The sequence below is a fragment of the Meles meles genome, chromosome 6 (genome assembly GCF_922984935.1).
Source record: "Meles meles chromosome 6, mMelMel3.1 paternal haplotype, whole genome shotgun sequence".
In the NCBI taxonomy this organism is placed as follows: domain Eukaryota; kingdom Metazoa; phylum Chordata; class Mammalia; order Carnivora; family Mustelidae; genus Meles; species Meles meles.
The window spans coordinates 71,844,076-71,871,046 of NC_060071.1; the positions used below are offsets into that span (position 1 = coordinate 71,844,076).

The 26,971-nt window shown below is 39.9% G+C and overlaps 2 protein-coding genes across 3 annotated transcripts in view; one reads left to right on the forward strand and one right to left on the reverse strand.

The window, feature by feature from the left end:
* The window catches only part of SHC4 (SHC adaptor protein 4), a 133,043-nt gene that overhangs the window by 31,383 nt on the left and 74,689 nt on the right, over positions 1-26,971 (reverse strand). The window contains exons 5-10 of one of the 2 annotated variants that reach the window (XM_046009507.1): positions 18,238-18,291; positions 15,199-15,237; positions 14,988-15,039; positions 5,597-5,720; positions 3,856-4,027; positions 989-1,049 (exon numbers count right to left, since the gene is read on the reverse strand). In XM_046009507.1, coding sequence (XP_045865463.1) covers positions 989-1,049; positions 3,856-4,027; positions 5,597-5,720; positions 14,988-15,039; positions 15,199-15,237; positions 18,238-18,291 — 502 coding nt within the window. The remainder of the gene's footprint in view (positions 1-988; positions 1,050-3,855; positions 4,028-5,596; positions 5,721-14,987; positions 15,040-15,198; positions 15,238-18,237; positions 18,292-26,971) is intronic. The other variant, XM_046009508.1, reaches the window with a different exon arrangement.
* Positions 21,596-23,378, forward strand: EID1 (EP300 interacting inhibitor of differentiation 1). The gene has a single exon (XM_046009509.1). The coding sequence runs from the start codon at positions 21,677-21,679 to the stop codon at positions 22,250-22,252; it is 576 nt and encodes a 191-aa protein (XP_045865465.1). The 5' UTR covers positions 21,596-21,676; the 3' UTR covers positions 22,253-23,378.

Consider the following 26,971-nt stretch of genomic DNA (forward strand, 5'->3'; position numbering starts at 1 on the left):
TAGGGACACCTGGCTCAGTCACTTAAGCATTTGACTCTTGATTTTAGTTCAGGTCATGATCCCAATGTTGTGAGATCAAGCCCCATATTGTAAGATTCTCCCTCTCCCTCTGCCCTGACCTCCCCCCGCCTCTCTCTTTCTCGCTCTCAAAAAACAACAATAATAAAATTAATAGATTACTTTGGCATAAGTCCATAAGAAGTATGAAAGTATCCTTAGAAGTGACTACCTTCTAGGTAGTAAGTTCCTGCTAATTTAAGTCCCTGAGTTTCATTACCCAACTTTATCCTCCATCCTATTACTTATACCATCCAGTTCTCTCCCCCTCTAATGCTGCAAAACTTTGCTTCCCAAAGAAATAAGTACTTCCAACAATTTATAAGAATTAAACGACTAACTAGCAGCATGAACTTATGGAACCATATTTCCAGTTTGGTGGCTGACGTTCTACATTTGTGTTGTGGAAAAGTTGTGCCCAACATCAATTATCACGCGCAGTAATAAGACACTTAATGCCCTGGAAAGTGTGAGGTACGTGGGCCCCTAATTGGGACCCTCACATTTCAGATTTCTTTTTGTTTTCTGCTTAAAATATTTTATCTTAATCCTAATGGATTTGACACACATCAATTTTCACATTAACTTAATGTCTGATCTTCTTTGACGTGGAACTCCCTTAAGTTTTACGCAGAGAAAGCAGTTTTCCAGGAAGACGTTATATGATGTGAAAGCAGGGCAAGACTTCCTAAGGTAGAATGATGGTGTGGTCGAGCACACAAGCATGAGGCAAAACCATGAACAGTCCAAGTGACGCACATGTGGCATTCTGGGCCGCTCAGAACGTGGGAAGCCTGCAGCTGAAGCGTTATGTGTCTGGTTATATATACCCGCCTTCCCCATGAGGTGTTTAGGAGCCAGGGCCACACACACCCATATGACTCTCAAGGAATAAGGAGAGTGGCAGATGGGGAAAGACAATTGTACCTACCTATTGCTCGGCTTTGTTCTAAACAGTTCTCGTACACACTGCTACACTTGGAGCTCCCTGGCTGCACAAAAAACAAATTGTGAAACATTTACAAACCTAGCATACAGTCAGACTTTCAAAAAGCAAACAGGACACACGGAACACTAGTAACACCAGTAATGCTCCCAGCAGACAACTTCACTTTCCGACACAGGAAGTGTCTGACAGGAAACTGAGATTTTGGGTGGGGAGCGGGGACTCCTGTGATAGTGCATTCCCTGGGGGCTGCAGAGGTGGGTCTGAAGCAGGGAGCCATAAAGGCTGCCAATATAAGGCCTATAGCCTGAGGGTCACTGCTTTGCTTGGGAGGTCCCATTCTAGGACTCAGTCCCAGTCTCAGCCAGAAAGGGTGATTTCCAGGACACTTGTATAAACACTCAGTATTACCAAACCTCTATCTAACAGTGACAGATTGGAGCCCTACTCTATTGAGGTTATGCCCAGCTCACTTTCCATCCCTGAAAATCTTTTCCATCAAAGGGTTGAAATGATCCCAAATATGGTAGATAGATAGATAGATAGATAGATAGATAGATACCTTCAATAATGGAATGAGATCACTGATGTCTTTAAAAAGGGCAATATCTATACTTCAGAAAGATCATTCTGGCAGTACCATGCAGAAGGCTTTGGGGGAATGAAATTAGAGACAAGGAAGGGGTTTTCAGAATCATGAGAGCAAGTGAAGACCAGAACTTAAAAGGTGCAACAGGAATGACAGAGGTTGGGTAGATGCAAAAGATTTCATGGTAGACTCCTAGGTCTTGAAGCCTGAGCTGATATGGAGTCCAAAGTGTGAGAAAAACAAAAGACTGCAGATTAATGACAGGACAGCAGTGCCATTAATATACACGAGTAAATCAATAGAGGATTGTGGTTTGGAGTCATGGAGAAAATGCTGAGTTTAATCTCAAGACGAACAATGTAATGTTTATGGCATTATAGCTGGAGAGATAGGTAATGGCTGAAAACAGAGAAGCTGGAGGAGTGTGTACACAAATGTCATGACAGAAAAGAAATCAAAGACAAGGGCAAGACCAAAGACAGAGAAAGGATGGTAAGGTCAAGGGCTTGGGATTGCAGGGGAGGGAGTAAAAGAAACTCAGATACAAAGAAAAAATATTATAGCAGCATTATCAACAATAGCCAGACTATGGAGAAAGCCTAAATGTCTATCAACTGCTGAATGGATAAAGAAGATGTGGCATATACACAATGGAATGTTACTCAGCCATCAGAAAGGATGAAATCTTGCCATTTGCAATGACATGGATGGAACTAGAGTGTATGATGCTAAGTGAAATAAGTCAGTCAGAGAAAGACAAATGCCATATGATCTCACATGTGGAATTTAAGAAAGAAATCATATAAGCATATGGAAAGAGGGGGAAGACAGGAAAGAGGGAAACAAGCCATAAGCAACTCTTTTTCTTTTTTTTAAAGACTATTCATTTATTCAACAGACAGAGATCACAAGTAGGCAGAGGCAGGAAGAGAGAGAGGTGGGAAGCAGGCTCCTTGATGAGCAGAGAGCCCAATGCAGGGCTCGATCCCAGGACCCTGGGATCATGACCTGAGCTGAAGACAGAGGCTCTTACCCACTGAGCCACGCAGGCGCACAACTCTTAATGACAGAGGACATCCTGTTGGTTAATGGAGGGTAGTGGGTGGGGGATGGGCATTAAGGAGGGCACTTGTGAAGAGCCCTGGGTGTTGTATGTAAGTGACGGATCACTGAATTCTAGTCCAGAAACCAATACTACACTATATGTTATCTAACAAAATTTAAATTTTAAAAAAGACGCCAAAAAAAAATGAAAAGAAAAATGTAACTTACTTTGAAATACACCAACAATAAGATATGTTGATGGATGATAGCTACATAGGATGACAGGGCAAATTCAGTGAAATGTTAATTGTAGTTAACTGTAGACTCTTGATGGTGAATGCATGAGTGTTCACTGCATAATTATTTCAACTTTTCTGTATGTTTGAAAACATTCATAATAAAATATTGGAGAACATGAAATAAAGTGAAAAAAGCAGCAACCAGAGATGGGGGATAATGACACAATAGGACTGTTTTAGAAGATCACAGAAGAGGTCTAAAAAAAGGAAGAGGCAGCCTGCAGGTGTCCGATTCTGCAGACAGGTTCAGAACACTGAAGAAGAAAATTGACTTAGCAATTAAGCCATCGGTGAACCACAGGTGACTACTGTAAAGGTCATTTCTATCAAGTTGTCAAGCAGAATTCAGATCTTAGAAATGTAGTGCTGATGTGAGAGAGACATTTTCTAGAAGTCTGTGTGTATAAGGAAAATGAGAAGGAGGTGAGACACTACGAGGTTGGTTGGAGGGGTCCAAATTTATTTACTGACGGAAAAGAGATAACCAGTAGACAAAGAGTAAGTAAAGACTGAGACGGGGTGGGGGGTTAATGGACAGACCCAAGGCAGAGGGTTGGAAGGGGGGGACAGGACCAGGAACTCAGGGGCAGAACTGGCTGGAGGGGCAGTAGCTGAGGAGGAGCAGCAAGAAGAACAGAACAAGACTGGAGATGGGGAAGGGTGACGTGGAGCACCCCATGCTGGCCTGCCATGGTCTTCCCAGCAAAGGGAGACATGAAGCCATCCATATAGGCCGAGGGCGGGTGACTCGGAGTAAAAATGATGGAGTGCGGGCTCCGACAATGATTCATTCTCTGGCTCTGTCCTGAGGAAGATGATACTTTCTCTAAACTCGCATTTGGAAACTCTCAAATTAAACTTTCTAGTGGCAAGGACAGAATCACATTGCTAAGTTTCAGTAACAATAAAACATCTCTTACCAAATAGCACAACTTCTCACACCGTATGGGGCAGTAAGCCATGTGTTCTGTGGTTGGGACTTTGAGCCGCACGTCGGAAACGCCCCCCGCAGGTGGCTGCTTCCCTGGGATTTCATTGTAGTACTCGTGGTCTTCTCTCTCCTCGCTAGGACCATCAATGGGCACCTCCTCACTGTAAGGGAAAAAAGAATCCCCTAGAGGCTGGGCGGGAATTCGGATGCTGCAGGGGAGGCAGAGGGATCAGAACGACGCAAAATCATCCTGGAAAACTTTGCATTCATGTTTTAAGTTTATAGCTGTTCAGAAGTGATGTCAAACATCTGGATAGAAGCAGCCAGATGGTTGTTTAGCTTTCCACAGACAATTAAAGTAGGCTAAGCCAACAGAAAGTGCCAAGGGTGATGCTTTTGTGTCTCCTCCCAGTGATTAAGAACACACACACACACACACACACACGCGCGCGTGTGCACACACACACACACACACACACACATACACACATACCTATGAGCTCTCTGAATGTATGTCATTTTTGTCAGTAGGGTATAAAAATAAGGTTTTCCTGAATATCTTTAGCATGCTTTGATTGTACCATTTTGGAAATGTTTTGCTAAAAAAAAAAAATTAGATATTGGGCAGAGGGCCTGGCCCCGTTTATTAAACCAAGATGAAAAACATAAGAGCTCTGGCCAGCTATCTTGTCTGCACAAATCTGGAGGAGTATATGGGATTCATAAAGAAATATTGGAACCATATGTGGCAAGTGGGTAGATTTATGTAAACATGCATTGTTTTAAAAATTGAAACAGGACAAAAAAACAAACAACTTTCCTTCCAAATTGGAATTAGTAAAAGTTTCTTATGAAAAAGAATAAATCAAGTCTTTTTGGATTGAACTGACTCCACTAACAACCCACATAGTTTTGTTGGGTTCATTACATGTCAACAGCATGATAGCACTAAGATGTAAGTGTTATCCTGGGAAAAATTCAACATGAAGGCCTCCTGGTAACCCCCTCTCGTTGTCTATCTCAGACAACCTTATAAAAGGAGATCCCCAAACCCAGCGTTTATTGATACACAAAATAATTAATTGGGGGAGGAATGCATTTAAAAGAGGCCAAGAGTGAGTTTTGTCTCTCGGTGTGAATTCTCCAAGCCAGAGGCCTCACCACACCCCACACGTGCTGGAGTCTGTATGGCCTGAAGGATTCAGCTTTCCTTACAGACTCTCTGTGCCTCAGACAGAACCCCACCCCCACCTTGGTTCACATCACCTTCCAGCCCCCCACACATTAGCTGGAGCACCTCTATTTACATTGCAAACCAGCAAACAAACAGTGATTCTAGCTACAGACATTCGGTTCTTACTATTTTGCTCTTCATTCTCGATTTTTTTTTTTAAGTTGTATGCAAGGGATCTGGAACTGAAACAATTCTGAGAAATGTACTGATGTCTGTTTTTTTTATGATACCACTTAATTCATAGCTGTGTAGAATAGCAGAGAAACAGGGCATACCCCTTCCTACTCTGAGTGTCTCTTTTAATTTGAAAACAAAGCAAGAGGAAATATCTGGACAAATATAAATGGAAGAAAAATAGAAAATGCCACTACATGTTTGTACTGAAACTGCCTATTTGTAAGAAAAGAAATGATCCGTTTTATGAGCTTGAAAATTCATTTTGAAATAAAACAGAATCAATACAGTAAGTCAAGTAATTATAGAACACTTGGCTGACCTTTCACAAGAAGTATTCAAAGAAGGATTTTTCAAATACTGTTTAAACCGGAGTTCAAAAGCCTGCCCAATGGTGCTTATGACATCTTGGGCCATCCCACTGCGGCATTCCAATATGTGACAGGCTGCAAGAGGGTGTACAAAAACAAAGAAAAAAAACTGTCATAAATTTTCAACAAGAAGAGGTTATATAAAGTTAAAATACTTTCAGAATGTGAACTTTTAACTGAGTAAAAGGGAGCAGGTTTACAAGCACTCTTCAGCCTTCCAAGGGCAGAAGAGAGTACCTCCGACTTCATATGCATCAAAGAGAAGAAACGTTCGTATTCTCCATTTAAATATCTCAGAACACTGACAAATTCTGGTCTCAAGATAAGTTTTGGGACCCTCTCTTTTATAAAACTAGACTGATCTTAACCAATAATGTGACTCGAGTTCAATGTTAGCTCTAGAATTCAGTACAGGAGACGCTTAGGGCAGCAATCTGGCAGGAAGACGAGGTTCATGCTGTTGTCTTCACACGGTACTTTGTCTTTGCAAAAATATAACTTTCCAAACCTCTCCCTGACTTCCCCCCACCCCCACTCCCCTCAAAGTGGGGGATGAGCTGCTGGTGAAGACAGGAGCTTTATAATACCCCTTTGCCCTGTCATTGCTACTATAAAGCGGCGATGGTGTGGTGATCCCTGTCTTCAAAATCCTACTAAAGTACTATCTCCAACAAGTATCAAAAACAGGATTTTTTTTTAAAAAAAGCAAGTTTTGTGATGATGACCAAAAGATATTAAAATTTTTATTAGGTATTTTCTCTGAGAAGCAGCTACTGGGAAGGGGGAAATTAAATTTGCACAAGTAATTTACAGAAATAAATTAGGACAGGTGAAGCTGACAGAGTATCACAAATGAGCAAATCTGCTGCCACACAGAACCAGGAGCTTATGTTCGGGGACTATAAATTCACCTTCCACCATATGGAATATCACTCTTGCTTTGGTGAGAGTATGGAATCTTGCTTAGGGCCTTGCAGAATGGAGATTTAATTGAAATGGAAGTGTCATAAGGATGGCTTAGACAGAGTCCTAAGGATGACTTTAATATGGAGGCAATAAGTCCCAGGAGAAATAACACTTTTTAAAAAATATATTGGCTTGGATAGCCTGAAGCATACAGGGATGAGAAAAAGTTCTGATAACAGTTAAATATATACCAGAGTGTTAGAAAAATTGCTGGCTCTTCTCTAAGAATAGAAAGGCTTAAGCAAGTGCATGAGCAATGAGAGGAGATGCCCCGGGGAGCTTCACGGATCTCGGATCTCGGGAGCAGTGAAACCAGCACATTACTGAAAGGGACACCACAGGAGAGGGGAGAGAGCTGTCTTTATAGAATGATTTAACTGTGCTGAATTGGAAGCATGATTTTATGCTCCCGTTGTCCTGGAAAGGATTTTGTTATCTATTTAGAGTAAAAGGCAATTCATTTACATCTGATAGAATTTGCAGAGCCTACACCAGTATGTAATAGTAGAACCTACAACTGTTTCTTTTCTTAGCCTTCTGTTAATACTTATCTCAAGGAATCTCCAGATAATTCTCATTCAGGAACTAACTTGACTTTCATTTAAAGGATTTAAATGAAGGGCTGCCTGGGTGGCACAGTCAGCTGAGCATCTGACTTTTGGTTTCAGCTCATGGTCTCAGGGTCATTGGATGGCACCCCATGTCATGCCCCAGGTCGGGTTCCATGCTGAGCTCAAGTCTGCTTGGGATTCTCTCTCCCTCTCCCCCTTCTGCTTGTGTTTTCTCTCTAAAATAAATAAATAAATATATTTTTTAAAAATGATAAAATAAAGGATTTAAATATTTTTAGAAGGCTTGTGTTTGTGTGTGTGTGGTTTTACCAAGTCAAACAATGCTGAGGTGTCCAATCTCTAGAAGAATTATCATCCATTTCTTATAAGGTTGTCCCTTTAAAGAACCAATTTGGATCCTGATATAGACTTTGGAGTTAATTCTAGTTTCAAATCCCAATTAAGAACGTCTATAAATGTATATCCTTTCTAAGGATATAGAATATAAGAATAAAGGAAAATGTTTGTTCTATCTTTAAACTGAATTTTAAATTGCTCTTTCTTTGCAGTAGTTGGTCACACATGACCAACACATAGAAGGTGTTTTAAAAATTGTGTTGATTGAATACATATTGATCTTCCTGAATCGCATCAATAATTCTAGTGTAAGAAGTTGTCCTCAATTGCATTGATATGACTGACACCTGCAGTGAGTCCCATAGTGAGGCAGGTTCTTCCAGCCACTGAGTAGTATGAATCACTGCTCGCTTTGCTCTTGGAGACAGCCTTCAACCTACAAAGTACCCTGGGAAAGTGCCCTCCAGCTGAGCAAAGAGAAGTTGTATTACCTTAAGATAAGAAAAGGCAATTCACTTGAATTCCTTTGTTTTTCGTCTCATAAATTTCTGGTCCAATTTGAAATAAAGTCAATATCAGAAATATATCAACATACAGAAAATGATTTTTTTAATTTTATTTTTTCTTAGGTTCAAGAAGAAGACAAAAATAAGGAAGATAATGAGAAAGGCAGGAAATTCAAACAAATGCACATACATCTATTCACACGAATTAAAAATGAGTGTATCTCCCTTTAAAGGGATGAGAAAACAAGAACGCTTCAAAGAACTCCATGGAAAGATTCAGATTCAGCTTCAAATTCCAATTACGCCACAGTCTATGTGACCCTGAACAAGTTACTTTGCAGCAATAACTTGATTTGCCGAGACAAGCCACTGGTGATCTTTGAAGTCCCTTGTTGCTTTGTAGAGATCCTAACCTCCCTCTGTCACAGCGGCTCAAGCCTTCTGGGGAACAGGCATGTGGGTTCTTGTGGCCTGCGGGCCCTCAGCAAGGAAGGGAACTACCAAACCCACCGCCACTTCTCACATTCTTCTAAAATGTTTTTACTTCTCTCAACTCTTCAGATTCTGATACTTTGAGGATTTGATCCTGTTCTTGGGCTGATGTTACCAACATGTTCTGCTTTGCTTTGGATAACCTCATTACTGCCATATTACTCTTTTGAGAAGATTCAGTAGAAAACAAACAGTGGTGCCCATCACCATGAAAAGAATGACGCTGGACAAACAGGCTGACCCTGTGTAGATATCCTATGCCGCCTCCCTACCTTCAGCGAACACAAACTGTGCTGTTGTTGCTACTCACAGACATGCTGCTCTGTAAACACTGTCTTGGTTCTTTTTGAGGTTGGTCATGGGCCAACATACAGATAGGCTTTGAATCACATACAAATGTGCCCATTTCTCAGGGTTAGACCCATCTCCAAAAGCTTGGATAAGCAGCCAGGTTGGCTAAGAATTGACCAATTTTTAGCTAATGGAAAGACAAGTATATGAAAAGTCCCAAGGGCCAAAAAAGGAATGTGGCTTTCCAATGATATGGTAACTTTACATGGAGGCCTCAAATGGAATCAGATGCAAATATGGGTTCTTTCATTCCACCTAAAGCCAGACAGACCCATAATTCTACCTGCGGGTATCAAGTACTACATTAAGGAGGATTTTTAAAAATCTTAGATGCATAGGCTTAAATTTTTTTCATTTGGTTTCCTAATTGAATATTCATGGAAAAGAGGCTGAGAACTATTCTTAGAGGATAACAGGCCTTTCTTTACTAGTTTACATTTATTTTTAACAGACCCGGGGTTTTTTTATTATTATTTTGTTTCTGTTTTTTGTTTTTTAAATAAACTCAATATTCAAAAGTGCAGCACCTCAGGTCAACCACCAGATGGTGCTGTAGTACTGAAGCAACGAGCCCTCCACTCCTAGGAAAAAACTAGCCCAAAGAGGCAAGCTAGCCAGTCAGTCCATAGTTAACTGATGTCACCAGGACAGTCGTGCACATATTTTATAACCATAACCATAAATATAAACAAACATGTTAATTTAAATTGTTTTTACAGTCTTTAAAAAATTTTTTTAACTTTCTTCAGAGACTGAGAACAACGGCCTTCCTGTTCCACGTAAACTGGGGCCTCTTCACATACTAGATACAGAGAAAATATTTAAACCTTCCTGGACTACTACCCATTTGGAGTGAGAGGTGAAGAGAATACGGAAATCCTTTTCACAACAATTACAGGGGCAAGCTGTATTAGTCACTAAGTAAACTCAAAACATTCTTAGGGTAACTAGCCTTTCCTACAGAAAAGGCCTTTCATAAAATGTGGAGTTCACTAACAGGTCCTAGCCAAGATGGGAAAAAGTGACCACTGCCCTGACTTGAGTATACTAATGCTAAAACCAAATCGAACAAACAAGAAGCAGTGGGAACATTCAGGGTTCTAAGCACTGAGCCCTGGTTTCCCCTGACTGCTGGGCTATGTTCTTCCTCATCCCTGAGGTTGGCCTCCTCCTGCCCTTTATCCCATCCACTGACATTGTGCTTCCCAGGGGAACAATGGCCTCCTAATTGCTGGACAGAAAGGAATTTTCTGCCTTCACTCCCCCTAACTCCTTTTCAGTATGTGGCGTTCTGAGGTGTCGTATTCTGAGATGTCTTTTCCCAGAGAAATGCGCTCTCCCTCCTTCTTAGATGATACTCATCTCCTGACTTTCTCTCCTTCCCCTGCTGACCCCTCTGGCTCATCACAGTCCTTCTGACTTGTACGCCCTGAGACCCTCGGCCTTCTCCTTTCCAGATTTCTCCTTCAGTGATCTTACTCTTAGGGCTATAAAGTCGCAGTTTTCCCAAACTGAACATGAAGGCCTGCTCTCTGTCTCTGTCTCCCCAACCCTCATCCTCCCCTCCTCCCATTCCTTTCCTCCCTCATTTCCTCCTACTTTCCCCCTTCCCGACCTTGAGCTTCTGCTTACTAAACATTTCCCCTACATGAACCAAACTCATTATGTAATTCTATAACATCTTCTTTCTGATTTCAGCATTTTAAAAAATTTATTCAAGGATTTAGATAATTTTTTTCTTTTTACAACTATAATAAATATTCATTGCACGAGTTTTAGAAAATAAAAGGGCACCAAGAAAAAAAATGATGTCTCATTACCTAAAGATTACTGCTATTAATATTTTGACATCTTTTGCTTTCCAATCTTTTTCTAAGAATATCTACCTCCAAAAAATTACCTGGGGTCATATTATACACACTTTTCACAATCTGCTTTTTGCACTTGATAACATTGTTGACATTTACCCCAGGTTATTATTTATTCTTCTATAACACTAGCTTTAAATTGCTGCTGCAGTAGTACATTCTATGGATTCATTTACATAATTTGCTATTCATGAATATTGAATAATTATAGTTTTTCTATTATATAAATAATATACGACAATGATCTTTATTGCTTAGTCTTTGTGCATATCCTAATTATTTCTCTGGAAGTTAAATTGCTGGTTCAAAAGTATTTACTTTTTTAAGTCTTTGGATGCAAATTGTCAACCTGCTCTCCAAAACATTTAGATCTATGCTCCTGCCAGCGTTGTTAAGAATAACTACTACTTTAAACCCATTTTACCTTTTTTCAATATTTGAAATTTGAAGATGAAATACGATATCTAATGATAATTTGATTGCTAACAACATAGCTAGTAAACCTGTAAAAATTTTTTAAATGTTTTTCGGTGCCTTGTAATGTGCTTTTGTAAAGGTGTGCTCAGAACCTGGAAGATGATTCACTTGCTTATTAGCTGGCTGAGCTTAAGAAAACAATCTCACTTTTCTCAACATCACTGTTGCTTTTATAATAAAGAATAAATTAATACCGACCTCAGAGGGTTGCTTTAAGGATGAAATGAGACAATGCCTGCCATGAGGCAAGCATGCAATAAATGGTGGATCTTTTCCCTGTTTCTCTACCGGATTGTCTTTTTTCCAGTTTGTAATAATCCCTGTTTCTTTAATGGCAACACTAATCCACATCACACAGGATAATAATAGTTACCATTTATTATATACTTACGACGAGCGCCACCCCACCCCGTACTGAGGTATTTGCATTGTATATATATCTAAGTCCTCAGGAACATCTGATTTCTATTTCTTCAACAACCTTCATACCTAAATTGTTGCCAATTTCCATTAGTTCACAGATGTGTCCAAAATGTTCCTTTCTCCCCCAGTGTAAGCAGTTCCACTCCTGCCTGGGACTAATAAGATGTCCTCCGAACTGGACTCCACAATTCCAGGCTGTTTTCCGCCTTCTGGTATCACTTTCACAAAAACAAATCCCAGAAAAGTTACCATTCTGCCATTTCAGTAAAATGGCAGAAGCCAGAATAATGGTTATAAAGCTCAAAATCTTCAGAGGCTCCCAGTGACCTGTGGCCAGCATTCAAAGCCCTCGAAACTCTGTTTTGGGCCAAGCTTTTCAGCCATGGCTCCTCTATTTCTTTTCCTTCCTTTCTCTGCAACCCCGCCTTTATACACACACTCAGACACCCAAACACCTAGCCCTTAGCTCTCATTACACGGCTCTTTCACCCGGGCCTGGATTCACTTCTCCCCCAAGTCCTGACGGAGCACCTGCTGTGTCCACATGCTGTTGTCGGGGCCCCCCTCTTCCCCCATGCACCTCCAACCCGCCAGGTTCTCTCTCCCACTAAATGATGAAGGAGGAGACTGGAAAAGGAGCAATAAGAATGAGGAGATGCGGGGCTCCTGGGTGGCTCAGTGGATTAGGCCGCTGCCTTCGGCTCGGGTCATGATCTCAGGGTCCTGGGATAGAGCCCCACATCGGGCTCTCTGCTCCGCAGGGAGCCTGCTTCCTCCTCTATCTCTGCCTGCCTCTCTGCCTACTTGTGATCTCTCTCTCTGGCAAATGAGTAAGATAAAATCTTTGGAAAAAAAAAAAAAAGAATGAGGAGATGCTAACTTTTTAATCCAAGAAAATTACCCTGTTTCTTTTTTTAAAGACTGATTTATTTATTCTAGAGAGAGTGCATAGGGGGAGGGACAAAAAAGAAGAGGGAGAGAGAGAAACCTCACGCCGACCCCCCCAATGAGTACAGAGTCTGATGCCAACCTTGATCCCGGGACCCTGAGATCATGACCTGAGCTGAAGTCAAGAGTCAGACGCTTTAACAGGCTGAGCCAGCCAGGCACCCGGAAAAAGACCCTATGCTTCTAAATCATCTATTTTCTAGGTAGATCCGTTGCCCTTGAGAAGAAAGCAAGCTGCTGGCATCAGTCTTTGAACTCGTCACCAGCATTCACGGAAGAGGAATGACATGCCTGAGCTACGCAGTGACTGATGGCAAAGCTACTAAACATCTAAAGTTCCTGATCTATTCATTTTTCCTTTCACCCTGTCCTTTCAGGTTAAGAGAAAAGGCTTTGTTGTTCAGAGCCCTTCCCCCAAAATAGCGTGCAGTTATTCTCTCGGGAAACTCAGGCTTAATTAAAAGAGGTTGCTCTTTTCTGGTATCTTTGGTTGTGTTCCATTCCTACACCCCGTTCCCCTTCACTAGTTCCTGTCTCTCCTCCTCCTCTTTGATGGCTATCCATTCTTCATCATATGGTTTACAGTGAGTCAATTTCAGTGGAGTATTGCTTAGTTCTTGTCACCTGTTTCTTCTTTTCCATCTCACTGAGCCCTGTGTTTTTGGCAAGCATTTGCTGCTCCTGTGTCAGCAGCTGGTCCTCATCATTCCTTTTTGACTGTCATAATAGCTTCCAAACAGATCTCCCTGCCTTAAGTTTCTCTCCGTATCCATTCTATTCCCAAATGAATCTTCCTGAAACTCTGCTTTGTAAACAGCATTTTCCACCCATTTACTCGAAGATTAAGTTCCTACTTATCAGCTATATTCTGTCTCCCTCTGGATGTCTCTCAGAATTCTTTTCTCCATACCAACCTGCATTCTAGTAAATGTGTTCTGTTCATGTACAGTCCCACTCCCAGCATGCCATGTACACTTCCACCCTTTTGTCGTATGACTCTCTGAATGTCCAAATTCTACTTTACGTGTACTTAACTATGTGCTGGGTCAACCTCTATCCTCGGGGTGGCAGACGATGTTGCCCTAATAGGTTTGAGTTGAGGAGAAGAAGCAACTTAAGACTCATCCTTAAAAGAGGAGTCAAATGCGCTCTAAGTAAAAAAAAAAAAAAAAAAAAATTTAAATTTTAAAAAAAGGGATGTCTGGGTGGCTCAGTTGGTTAAGCCACTGCCTTTGGCTCAGGTCATGATCCTGAAGTTCCAGGATCAAGTCCCGCATCAGGCTCCCAGCTCCACGGGGAGTCTGCTTCTCCCTCTGACCTTCTCCCCTCTCATGCTTGCACTCTCTCTCTCTCGCTCTCTCTCTCTCTTAAAAAAAAAAAAAAAAAACCTTTCAAAATAAAAAAATTAATAAATAAAAAAAAATGGAGTCAAATGGCTCGGAATCAGGGATGAGAAGCAGCACTAACCATGTCTGTCTGAAGAGGCCAGATGACTTAAGAAACTTCAGGCCCCTATCCCGAAGTTTCACTGGGAGATGAGTTTACTTAGGCAACCTTCTTAAACCCTGGGATGAGAAATCCAATCAGTTCAACTCTTCCATTCACCGAGACACTCAACAAAGATAGTTGTTTTTGTTGCAACACCTATGTGCCTGGCTCTTTGATGAGTCCTTTGGAAACAACAGTGGATAAGGTAGACGTGTTCCTGCCCTCATGGAGCTTTCAGTAAGGAAGGACAGACATGAAACACATCCACAAATGAGTAAATAAAATAATAAAAATGTGGGCTAAGTGTTAATAAGAAGAGAAATAAAGTATTATGATGCAGCAAGGTGGGTTATGTTACTGGAGACAGGGGGTGCTAATCAGTCAAAGATCTCTAGGAAGAAGAGACATTTACGCTGAGATCCCAAAATGAGAAGAAGCCAGATACTCAAAGTGACATGCCAGACTCTTTGGACAACAAATGCACAGGCTCAACACACATACACTCACATATGTCTGTGCACATACACAAATACACACACACGCACACAAGCACACTTGCCAAGCCTGATGCAGGCCAATAACCTCACCGGCTTGGTCTTCTCTGTAAGTCATTCATTCATTGGGGATGTGGCAGCCAGCCCCTTCTATGATAGCCAAAACAGCTTCTCTTTTGATTATGCAAATAGATAATAAGTCTTCTGGTATAAGGGTCCCTCAAATGACTGGGATTTAAATCCAAACTATATATTTTTTTCTACTTTGTTCTGGTAGCAAGGCTATTTATTTTAGCTCAAATTCATATACTATTATACCACTCTAGTGATCCTCACTCTGTACATTGAAAAGAACTGCCTGTTCCTTTTTAAAGGTGCTATCTACCAGCTCTTAAGAAAATCTAGAAGTTTCTTTCCATACCTCGTTGATTAACTGGATCTTTAGCTACATAGGCAACATAGTCCGTGGTATCCTATAAAAAAGGGAAAATGGTTGCATTTAATATGAATGGATTACACTGTTCAAAGATAAGAATACATTTAGGACATGATACTGAGGTAAGGACTTACATACAAATGTTTCTACTTAAAGAGAAAAGCAAAGCGTCCTAGGAGGGAACATAAATACACACTGTGTAGTTCAGGCATTGTGAAGTCCACATCCTCTGCCCCTTGGAGAGAGAAGTTGAAAATTAAAAATTTGGAGGCAGATTGAGTGACACTTTTTCACTGAGACTAAAAAGGAGTCTAGACAGGGAATATATTAGGACATACATTCTGTAAAAATGGTTAGGGACCATGAGTGTCTCCTGTGTTGACAGGTGACATACCAGAGGTTATGCCATCACGAAGGACTCATAAACGAGGAGGTAGTGCCATGATCTCCCAGTTGACCCAAGAGACACCATCTATGTCAGAAAGTAAGTCAATTACAGAGACACACTGGGTTTTGTGGTTGTTAACTTGCTTGTGTGCAGTGCGAGTTAATGTAAGAAGTAACAAAGCAAAAATACAAAAGCATTTATTTGATCAGAATCTAGAAAGGAAAAATCACTTTTGAAAATGAGAACCCATGAAAAATCCAAGGAGTTCAAAAAGATGTGTGGCTGACTTTGTAAAAACAAACAAAAACCACTTGGTAATTCTGACTTTTATTGAAACAGTAAACTGATGAGTGATAAGATTTTAATAATTAAAGATGCTTTTTGTTATCTCAGTTCTCAGGGAAAAAAAAATACACACAACGCCATTTGCAGATTAGAAGTATGACTCTCCAGAGGGAAGATGCAATCAACTGGCAGGAATAAAAGTCTGTGTACAATACCCTCAAGGACCATCACTGAGTAACCCACAGTGAAACATGCAGGAAGCAGATCTCAGGGTCAGCATAACTGGTCTTCAGTTATTTTAAAAAATAACAAACACCTAAGTAAATTTATCTTATGCTAACAGATAAAAGGTTTGAAATATCTTGTAAATAAATAAGGTCACATCTATGAGCTTTGTTTTATATGAATTTAGAAGCAAAGTCACAAGTGCTGGGGGCTTGGCTGCTATTTATAAACTTGAAGAGGTGGCAGGATGCCAGCAACCCTACCCGGGGCACTAGATGATGGGAAAGAGGTTGTGGGACCTCATCCTCCAACAGTCTCCAGCCGTCTTACAGTTCCAAAATTCTACAACTGTACACATCTGGGAGAATCTAAAGGATGTTCAAAGGCCCAAATAATGGAAAAAATACAAGAAAATATATTTGTGACAAACTTGTAATGCATTTTTGAAAAGGAGAAAGTATATAGAGATACAGAAGCATTACCAAGAACGGTCTTCAGGACTGACGAGAAGAAGACAAGTAAATGCCTTCAAGAAGAGAGTAAAGGTAAGGGCGAGCCAAGGTCAAGAGGTAAGGAAGAATAGCCAGATTTCTTAAACTTGGGAGGAAATCTGTTTGAAAGAGAGGCACCACATTGAGCCATGGAGACTTTTAGCATCTTGCACCCAGTTAGCTGTGAAGTTGTACACGATCTTGGGGAGTGTCCCAAACAAAGCTGTGGCCACGTGCTAGCAATGGCGCTGATAGCTTGGGGAAGAGGCAGAACTCCTAAAATCTGGTTTACATATTAATTAAATGATAGGCCAAGGGAACTGATATATTCATTTGAAAATAACTATACCCAAAATTGAAAGCTGAGAAAATAGAGAAGCTTAAAGGGAAAATTAAGTATCCATTAATAAAAGAAAAAAACCCCAGTGACTTGAAGTCCTATAAATAGGATTTTTTCTTCCATATGCTTCAAATAAGTGCTGAAGACAGAATGTTTAGGTTTGACACGCTTGAATATTTTGAGTCACTGGTAGCCAATGTGAAGACAAGTAATGACTGAAATTTTTAAAGAATAGGGCAATTTAAATGGCATTTAACTATATATTTCACATACAAAAAAGTTATACCAACAACCAAGGGAAGAAAGTCACTTACTTTAGATGCCAGTAAGGGAAGCAATGATTACAACAGAGTAACTTCAGAACTTCATTTCATTTTAGGATAGAAAATAATTTTTCCTTTTAAATATTCAACATAGAGATCAAAACCTGGCAGTGACCCACCAGATTTAGTTTTTACTAATGTTCCACACCTCTTTTAGATTTCTGAGTTATATGTCCTATAATTTATGACCCTCTATTTGATTCCTCAAGTTGGAAGTGAGAAACTAAATGTGGTGGATAGAAAAAAACCCACTATGATACTGGATTTTATTCCCTTATTTCTAAAGGATACAATCTTTAGTAATAAATTCTCAGCACAAAAGAAGGTAATACATTGTCAGGAAGAACAGGGTCTATATTTGCTCCCCTTAAATTCTTGACCTTACTAATGTTCAGTCCTTACGAATATCAAACTCAGTCCACTTCTAGCTTCTCTATGTTTGCAGGGAGAAGAAAAATGTCCCAATATCATGGAGCAGCAAAATCCTCCCTCTACCTCCAGTTCAAACAGATCTGTTTCTTGGTCAGTCACAAGCTTCCTAACTTCAACGCCTCTCTCCTTTCACTCTGCTTCAGAAGTGATGGAGTAGGGAGTCAGGGAATGACCTTCTACCCTATAAAGTAGGTTTGGAGAGCGAGCACTTGCTCAGTCTTCACAATTCATGGGAAATGTGGCCTCTAGGGAGGAAGGAACTGCAGTTTTCTCCTGTTAGCTAAACATTCCCTCCATGAGCTTCTGCAAGCCTGGTTGCTCATTTCGGGTTAGACTTGGTGGCCTTGGTTGACAGCCAGAATAGCAACAAGGCTTCCCCTCATACACCAAATCCATTGCTTAAAAGGCTCTGCCTGGAACTCTGTGTTAAGAATGATGCTGAGGGAGGACTGGCAACACATGTATAACATATTTGTTTTTCAGGACTTAACATCTAAAATGTTACCTACAAGAAGAGTTTCAGATGATAACTCCATGACTCACAACACAATTAAATATTATTTGCTCCCCTACTAATCCAAATATTTTAAAAAATCAGTAACAGAAAATATTTTGTCAAAGCTAAGTCTTTGATTGTACACAGCTATTCACAAATTGTAATAAAACACTGGAAAAGACATAGTGGCTAACATGCTCTACATGGAAGTTCTTTTAACTCTTACAAAAAGACCTTTCGTGAGTCGATACTTACAGGATCCCCTCCAGAGGCAAATGAAATAGACTGCATATGATGATTTGCAATAATCTGTAAAACATAAACAGATCAAACATGTATGATGCTACAAATTAATTATGACTGGTTACATACAATCTAACAGTGATGGACATACAGCTGTATGTTTCATTTTTGCCTGCTCAGCATCTTTGAAACTACTCCATCCCCACTCTGCAACAATCTCATGAGGTTCAAGTAGGTTTGACATGCCGATCTCCCTGCCCCTCTCCTTATGGCTGGACACACGATCCAAGCCTAGCCCATCAGAATGGGCTTTACCCTCTGGATAAAGCAAAGCCAATCAATATCAAGGGGAGGAATTGAAATTGATAATAGGAAGGAATGCACCTCTTTCTGACATTAAGGGCCTTAGTTTAAGTCCAAAGCTTCTGGGAGCCATCTTTTGCTGACATCTGGGAAAAGCCTGATGGGAAAATGAAGCTTTCCCTCTGGAGAATATCAGAGCTGAGAGTTAAAAAAAAAAAAAAATCTGGGGGTAATATTTAGTCCATCATTTCAACTAACACATTTACCCCTTTACCTTTTTATGCATTTTTCTATTTTATTTATTTTTTTTTACATAAGTTAGTTTGAATTGAGTTTCAGTCCTTCACCACCAAAAGGCTCTAAGGTTAAGGTTTTCAATATGAAGTAGACTATCCAAGTGAACTGCATTACTTAGCAAAGAAGATGATCTCTTCCACTTGAGAGTTTAGGCTTGTTTGGAAACCACAGTGTAATGACCAGTTTACAGAGAAGTATTTCTCATACTGTTTTAAAGGTTCATGGAAATACCAGCTGTGCATCAGTTAGCTAACCTCATCTTCAGAATTGTTTAACCTAACCTATATGCAATTCTGCTTACATAAGATGGCCAAGCAATTCTACTCTTAGCTGTATTCCAATGGATGGCATAAATATATGCACCAAAGATCTTCTCAAGAAAGATAATTACTGCCCTGTTTGTAATATTCCCAAATGGGAAACAATACCAATGATGATCACTGTGATATTCAAACAATGGACTACTATGTAGCAAAGAACATATTTCTTGGGCAAAAGAAGCCAGACACAAAGAATATACACTGCATGGTTTAGTTTCTTTGAAGTTCAAAAACAGACAAAAATATTTTATTCTGTTTGAAATTAGGATGGTGGCAATAATGGGGCAAAGGAAGAAAAAGCAAATGGTTTTCTGGGATACTGCAAATGGTGTTTCTCCAGCTGGATTGTGGTGGCACAAAATATGTCCATTTTGTAATAACCAAGCTGCACAGTTATAATTTGTGCACTTTTCTCTATTTATATTTCAGTTAAAGGTGATTACTAAAAACAAATCAATATACAAAGATCAACTCTCATTCCTACATACCAGCAATAGCTAATCAGACATTGTACTGAAGTGAAGGGTACATTTTACAAGAGTACCTAAGTATAAAGCTAGTATGAATCATGTAAGGCTTTTTAGAAAACTTTATTGAAGGGTATAAGTAAGACACAAACAAGGAGAAAGATACATATCACTTCTATGGATGAGAAGACAATATTGTAAAGATGTGAATTCTCCCCCAAATTAATCTGTAAATTCCATGCAACATCAAAAAAAATTCCACCTATGTCATTCAGATAACATTTCAAGCTACTTCTAAAATTCACATGGAAGAACAAACGTGCAAAAAACTAAGGCAATTTTTAAAAGAACAAAGAGAAAAGATTTTCTTCATCAGCAATACATACTATAACTGTAGCAATTCATTTGAATACAGAGTCTAAAAACAAACTCACACATTCATTGTCTTTTAGTCTATGACAAATGTGGCACCAAACAGCCAACAAAAGGACAGTGATTAAATTAGTGGAGTTGGCTGAATTAGCTGAATATATGTGATAAATATAAAAATAAATCCTGTTCTCATAGTATTTATATAAATGTTTTATCCATAAAAGATCTATTCAAATATTAGAAGACAAAAAACTATGCTTGTGATCTGTAAAGTAGGAAAATCTACATTAACAGAAAGAAAAAGACATATAGAGAAAAAAAAAAACCTTTCAATTTGATTACCGGAAAACTCATTTTAAGACTGTGGTACAAAAAAAGAAAAGGGAATCCCTGAAATCGGATAAATAATAAGCAGGGACCATATATTTGCAACATGTAAAACAAAGTATCCATATAGTTTATAAGAAATTCCTACAAACCAATAATAAAAAGAAATAAACCCAAAATAAGACCAGCTAATTTCCCTAAGAAACACAAATGTTCAATAAACATATTGGAAAAATACTCAATCTCCAAGAAATCAAGGCTAAGGGAAATAAAACAAGATACCATTAAATTGATAAAACTGCTCAACAAAACCATGTGTGGCAAGGATATTCTCAAACACTGCTGAGGAGATCTTAAATTTGTACAGCAATCTTGGAGAACAGTTTGACACTATTATTAAAATTAAAGTACGCCTACCCTACAATTATGCCTTTCCACCTCTAGGTTATTTATTCTAAAGAAATGTTACTTACCCATAGTTCATAATACCGAAAAATCAGAATTTTTTGCGCATAGTTAGGTCAACTATAGTTATACAGACGAAATGCTATGAAAAAAAAAAGACTCATCTATGTATACTAAGAAAGCTAAACGTTCAAAACATTGCTGAGAGGCTTTTTGTTTTGTCATTTGAAGACGGTTATGTAAGGCATGCAAAAACAAAAACACCCACATAAAATAAGATTCTTCCACGAGGACGTAAAGAGCCATATAAAGGCAAAGTAAAAAGATTTGACGAATACACACCAAACTGATAATAGTGGGAGGTTACCGTCTGCGAAAATAAATGGAACCAAGTACTTCTTCAGCATATATCTTTTTAAGAAGATAGGTAATATGTTTATTTGTGAATTTAACTTTTTTAAGATGGGGCAAACAGATGAGCTGAATGCATGAGTTCTCAGTATGTTGTTGTGTGGCTGGGAACACTTTGATTTGGAGGTGTGGATTTAGAAGTGCATAGATGAAAGGTGGTTAAAGCCTTGGAGCAGAGGCGATTGCGCGGGTGGGAGGAAGAGGAGCAGAAGGGGTAAGGAGCAGGGGGAGGAGGACTAAAAGTCGTTACAGAGGCCACGTGCAGTATTTTCAAGTTCACAGCATCATTAGCAGCGGAACCGTTAAACGCAGATTAAGCACCTCTTGAACGCCGGGGGTCTAGCTACGGATTTGGAACCGACCGGAAGCAGGACCACGCCTCCCCGCAGCTCCGGCCCGAGGGGCACGCCAAGCGCGGGGCGTAGTCTGGGGGTCGCGCAAACGCACGGGGTCACGCAAGCGCGCGGCGTTTGCGCACGCGCAGAACCGCTCGGCCGCGTAGCTCCGGTTTTGCAAAAACGCATTGCAAGAGATTGAGCTGCTTGGACAATGTCGGAAATGAACGAGCTGTCCGAGCTGTATGAAGAGAGCAACGACCTGCAGATGGACGTCATGCCCGGCGAGGGTGACCTTCCGCAGATGGAGGTAGGCAGCGGGAGCCGGGAGCCGTCCCCGAATCCCTCCCGCATCGGGGCCCCGCCACAGCTCGAGGAGGAAGGCCCAATGGAGGAGGAGGCGGCCCAGCCAATGGCGGAACCGCAGGGGGGACGAGGCTTTGCTCAGCGGCCCAGCCCTGGGGAGCAGCCAGGCCAGCTCGCGGGCCCTGACTTCGAGAGCGAGGACGAGGGCGAGGAATTTGATGACTGGGAGGACGACTATGATTATCCCGAAGAGGAGCAGCTGAGCGGCGCAGGCTACAGAGTATCCGCAGCCCTGGAAGAAGCCAACAAGATGTTTCTGAGAACATCCAGAGCAAGGGAAGCAGCCCTGGATGGCGGGTTTCAGATGCATTATGAGAAGACCCCGTTTGATCAGTTGGCTTTTATCGAAGAGCTCTTTTCCCTTATGGTTGTCAATCGCCTGACCGAAGAACTCGGCTGTGATGAGATTATTGATAGAGAGTAATTAAATGCTGTTAAAAGAGGAGGAAGCTACTTGAGGAGAGACCCAACATGCCACTGCCTTTTGGGTTCATTCCAGATCGTACGGTGCCAATAAAAAACTTAATCCTCAAAAAAAAATTTTTTTTCCGTGTGGTTGTTGTTTTGCAGAATATAATAAATAGGGCAGTTGACTGCACGGTTATGGAAAAGAATTGTTAAAGAAGAAGGAAAAGAAACATTTTAGGACTGGAAATCTGTTTTCAAGAATGCTCCTGAAACACCTGTGGCTTTGACTTTGTCATTGATCCAGATTATTTTCCTTGCATTGGGGAAAATACCTTTCACATTTCAGTGTAAGGAATGGTTTTGCAAGAATAAGTTACGACCAAGACAAACAAGTACAAGACCCCAATGATATTAATTACATAAGAAAAAGTAACTAATACATCCAATTTAGGACGCAAGATTTCTGAATCATTTGGACTGAGAGCCTCTTGAGAGAACTCTGAAGATTCTACTTTGTGGTCTGTCCAAGCTAGTGATCAAAGGCTGAATTTTTAGTGTAAAATAAATTGGGTATTCTTCAGTATCCCCAAAAGATAAGCAAACCCAAAAAGAAATACGTATCACATATGCTATATCTCAAAATGTGTTTTCAAGGGCATCTGAAATTTTGTCTGTACATGTATCTTGATCGTTTATAAGGCTACTGTGATCTATAATTCAAGGAAATTCATTGTTTTACCATTTTTAAAACTCAAAAATTAAAACATCCATAATAAAACATCAAATTTAGGCATGAAAATGTATGTGAAAGAACAAAACAAACAATTTCTAATACTCCTACATAATAGAGAAGTTGTTTTACTTGCTCTCTGTTTTTTTTCATTTAATTTTACAGGTGAAAGACTTGGGTTGAACTTCATAACGTAAGAACTGTTAAAGTGAAAATGTCAAGTAAAAGGAAAGCCCTACATCTTAAAAAAAAAAAAAAAGACTGAGCAATTATGCCCTCAACCTTTAAAAGTTTTAAACCTGCCCAGAAATCCACCTCAGTTTCTGAAGTTTCCCTCTGTCTCCTCCTCTAATTAAGCTTGTTATTGGTTATGCACCAGCATTCAAGATAATAAAATTTCTTGTTCTGTGTACTTTGTTTGGCCAATAGTATTGTTCACATACTTTAAACACTACTTTTTATTGTATTGTGCTATTTAATTTATTACTGAAGCCACTTTATGATTGAAATTTAACCACTGTTTATAAGGGAAAGTGCTCCAGCTTCAAATACCTGATTTATAAAATAATTTGTGGATATTAAACTTGGCAAATTCCTATAAAAGAATTTGCCAACCTGAGAAAACCTGTTCTATTAGTGGCATGTTGCTGTGGTTATTAAGGCTCTGAAATCTGTATAAGAATAATAATTACGTCAGAAAGCTGTGCCTAGTAAAACAGTGTTATCAGTAGGTCCAATGACCAACAAAAACGTACCATCTGCTCCTTATGGCAGTAAAGGACACATAAAACACTACAACTCAGCCTTATTTACATTACAGTCATCTTTTAGTTTAAGGGATTTCTTTTCTGTAAAGTAGAGGACTGATAAGGGTGATCGTAATTATTTAAATACCAGCTTAGTAAGGAAGAGGGTAGATAGATGGGGAAATAATAGAAGGTGAGATGTTAGTACTTAACCATCTGAATCCTGCCAATTCCGTGCCTCATTTTCACTGCATTTTCAGACAGCTTATAACTGCAACTAGATGAGTCTGGATAGATAATTGCTTGTATGATGTGAACTAACTGAATTTGGGGGTGGGGCATAGGATACCAGGACACAGGTAACTGACCAGTTCCACGTACCTGCAGATAAAGATGTCAGGAAATAGAAAAAAAAAAACAATGAGGAAGTGTGATTAGGTTCCTCTCTGGGACTGAGTAGGGAGTAAGAGGAGAGGAAAAGAAAACCATTCCCTGTTGGGTTGGAAAATTCATTTTGGGGAGAAAGACCTGGACAATATAACGGACCCCTCTTGATGGTTGGATTGCTGGTCTTGGAAAAAGAGAACGTAATCGGAGAGATCACTGAAATTAATACTTGTTTGTATTTACTGAAGATAGAAAATGGTAGCGTTTTAACACGCCTTTGAAAGTGTAAAATCACTTGTTTTTAAAGTTAACACTTAATTGAAACCAGCCTAACCTGGTTCAAATCTGGGCTGAAGGGAACTAAAGGAAGGAGTTCTAGAGAAATTCCACTCATTTTGTGAACAGGGGAAAGGATGGGGATGTGGAATGGGGAGAGGGAACACTGAAAAGCTTATGAGTATGTAGGGTGACGGGGGGGTGTGGATAGTTTTCTGGATCTATGCATATACTAAATTTTTCCTTAGATCAGACTGCCCTACATTGGCTGCCCTAAGGACATAGATCTATTTTGTTTGCCTCATGCTTAAAATTTAAGTTCTTAATTAAAGACCAACATCTCATAATCCAGAGAGGGTCGCAAAACAGCCAGATTGCCATTTTCTACCCCCACAAAAGTTGAAGATCAGGTAGCCCTTGACCCATACTTATATGGCAAAAAGTATCCAATTTCCTTTTACATGGGGAAGGTATTGTACTACCATGTTTCCCAGTGTTGCCTCCACAACAAGGAGGCCAAGTGGCAGTCACCGTATATCATTATGCTTGGACCATTGTTTTTCTTGTAGCTGGACAATAAGTGCCATCTGCCTGGCCTCTCTTCATGGAGACTAAAGGATGTCTTCATTTTTTTTGCCTGTTTTACTTCTCTATCTCTATTACCCTTCTCAGTAACATTTCACTAGCTGTTAGAATTGATGGTAGGATCGTAGATATGAGTAAAGAATAGTGGGAGTGGGAGGTACTGAGCCTGACATTTTTAAGTCCCTAACATATTAAAGTATGTCAGGCAAGTCTTGCCTGAATTTTTAAAACAAAGAATATACAAAAATCTCTAAAACTTGCTTTTCCAAAATGTATTTTCCATCCTAAAATATGGTAAGTTTTAAAAGTTGCAAGCATTACGTGTTCAGTATTTTATTTTCTGCCTCTGAGGTTCTTTTAGACATTTTCTGGGAGTGAATGGTTATATTCCTGAAGTGTTCTCAGCGGCTGAAGATGAATGTGAACCATCTGACCCATAAATACTGTCATCTATGAATGGTATCTGTAAACTTGTTTGTTTTCAGTCCGAAGTTTGGCTTAGAAGTTGGGACGAGGAAGGCATTAATATTTCTTGGTATTTATCTTAGAACATCAAAAGGTAGCTTTCTTTAAGGAGAATTCAATTAATAAATCATTTCTCATGTACATCTATAAGGTCACTTCTCCGCTGCTTTCATTCCTTGAATATTTTACTTGCCCTTTTTTTTTTTTTTTTTTTTTTGACAGACAGAAATCACAAGTAGGCAAAGAGGCAGGCGGGGGGCGGGGGGGGGGGGAAGCAGGTTCCCCGCTGAGCAGAGAGCCCGATGCGGGGCTCGATCCCAGGACACTGGGATCATGACCTGAGCTGAAGGCAGAAGCTTTAACCCACTGAGCCACCCAGGCACCCCTTTACTTGCCCTTTTGATGGGATTTACAAAGCTGCTTGAGTGAAGCATCCACAGTCACACATCTTTTTTATGTCTCCCCTCCCACGGACCGCCACCAAGCCATTTCCCCTAGGCCTGCAGAATGGTTCAAAATTATTTTTAAAAATCAGCACCTGGGTATGAGGTCAATGAGATCCTAACTTTTGTCCTCACTCCAGCAGTGGACTGAACACATTCCCACTCCATGTCACCAGTGCGGAAAAGAATCTCACTTCCAGAGGCACTTATTGCTATAATTAAAGGTATTGGCAGCCACCCATGCCCACTGTCCCTACTTCTATTCCTCCAGAAAGATGAAGGCACTTAACAATACCCCCTCTAATTGCAGTAGCCCAGAAAAACTGTAGTAGAAGAGAAAGAAATGAGAATAAACTGTGCCCCCTACCACACACACCACAATCCGATTCCTCCTAAATTCCCCCCCTCCATCAGTCACCCCATAGAAAAAAACATTTTTTAAAATGCTCATTATATTCTGCACATAAGGCCATCACCATGACGGCTGTAGATTTGCCTGCTCTTCCTCCCCTACAAAATTCTGAGATAATTCAAGTGCTTCTATACTCAACGAGATCTCACAGCTCAAGGCAACAAGCACCCCCTGGTACCATACACATGGGTGAAAACTAAAAATGAATTTTACATTTACAAATGTCTTATGGGCAAAGCATCTGAAAGATTGAATGATTGTTTACCTTCCACCTAGATTTATTGCATCTTCCAAGCACAGCCTCAAATATTCTACTGTCATTATACATTAGTGGTACCAACTCTCTTGGATAACCAATCTGGGCCCAGCTAGACGGGAATTTATTTTGAACTATTTCATATGAAGCATTTTCCTCTATGGAGTTTTATACTACTGTGGAAGCAAAATATTTTACTCTCCTTTTGAACTTAGAAAATAAAGCAGCCCTCAGAACTGCAAGTGAATTTTTTGGCAAAAACATTGGAGTCAAAAATGTATATAACTGTATTTATATGTTACTAAAAATTTTACAATTTTATGTTTTTAAATTTTGCTTTCCCTGTCAAGTACCGAGTTTATGAAAATGTCTCAAGGAAATAAGAAAAATGTTTAAGTAAATAATAATAGGTACTGCACTGTGCTAAGTGATTTA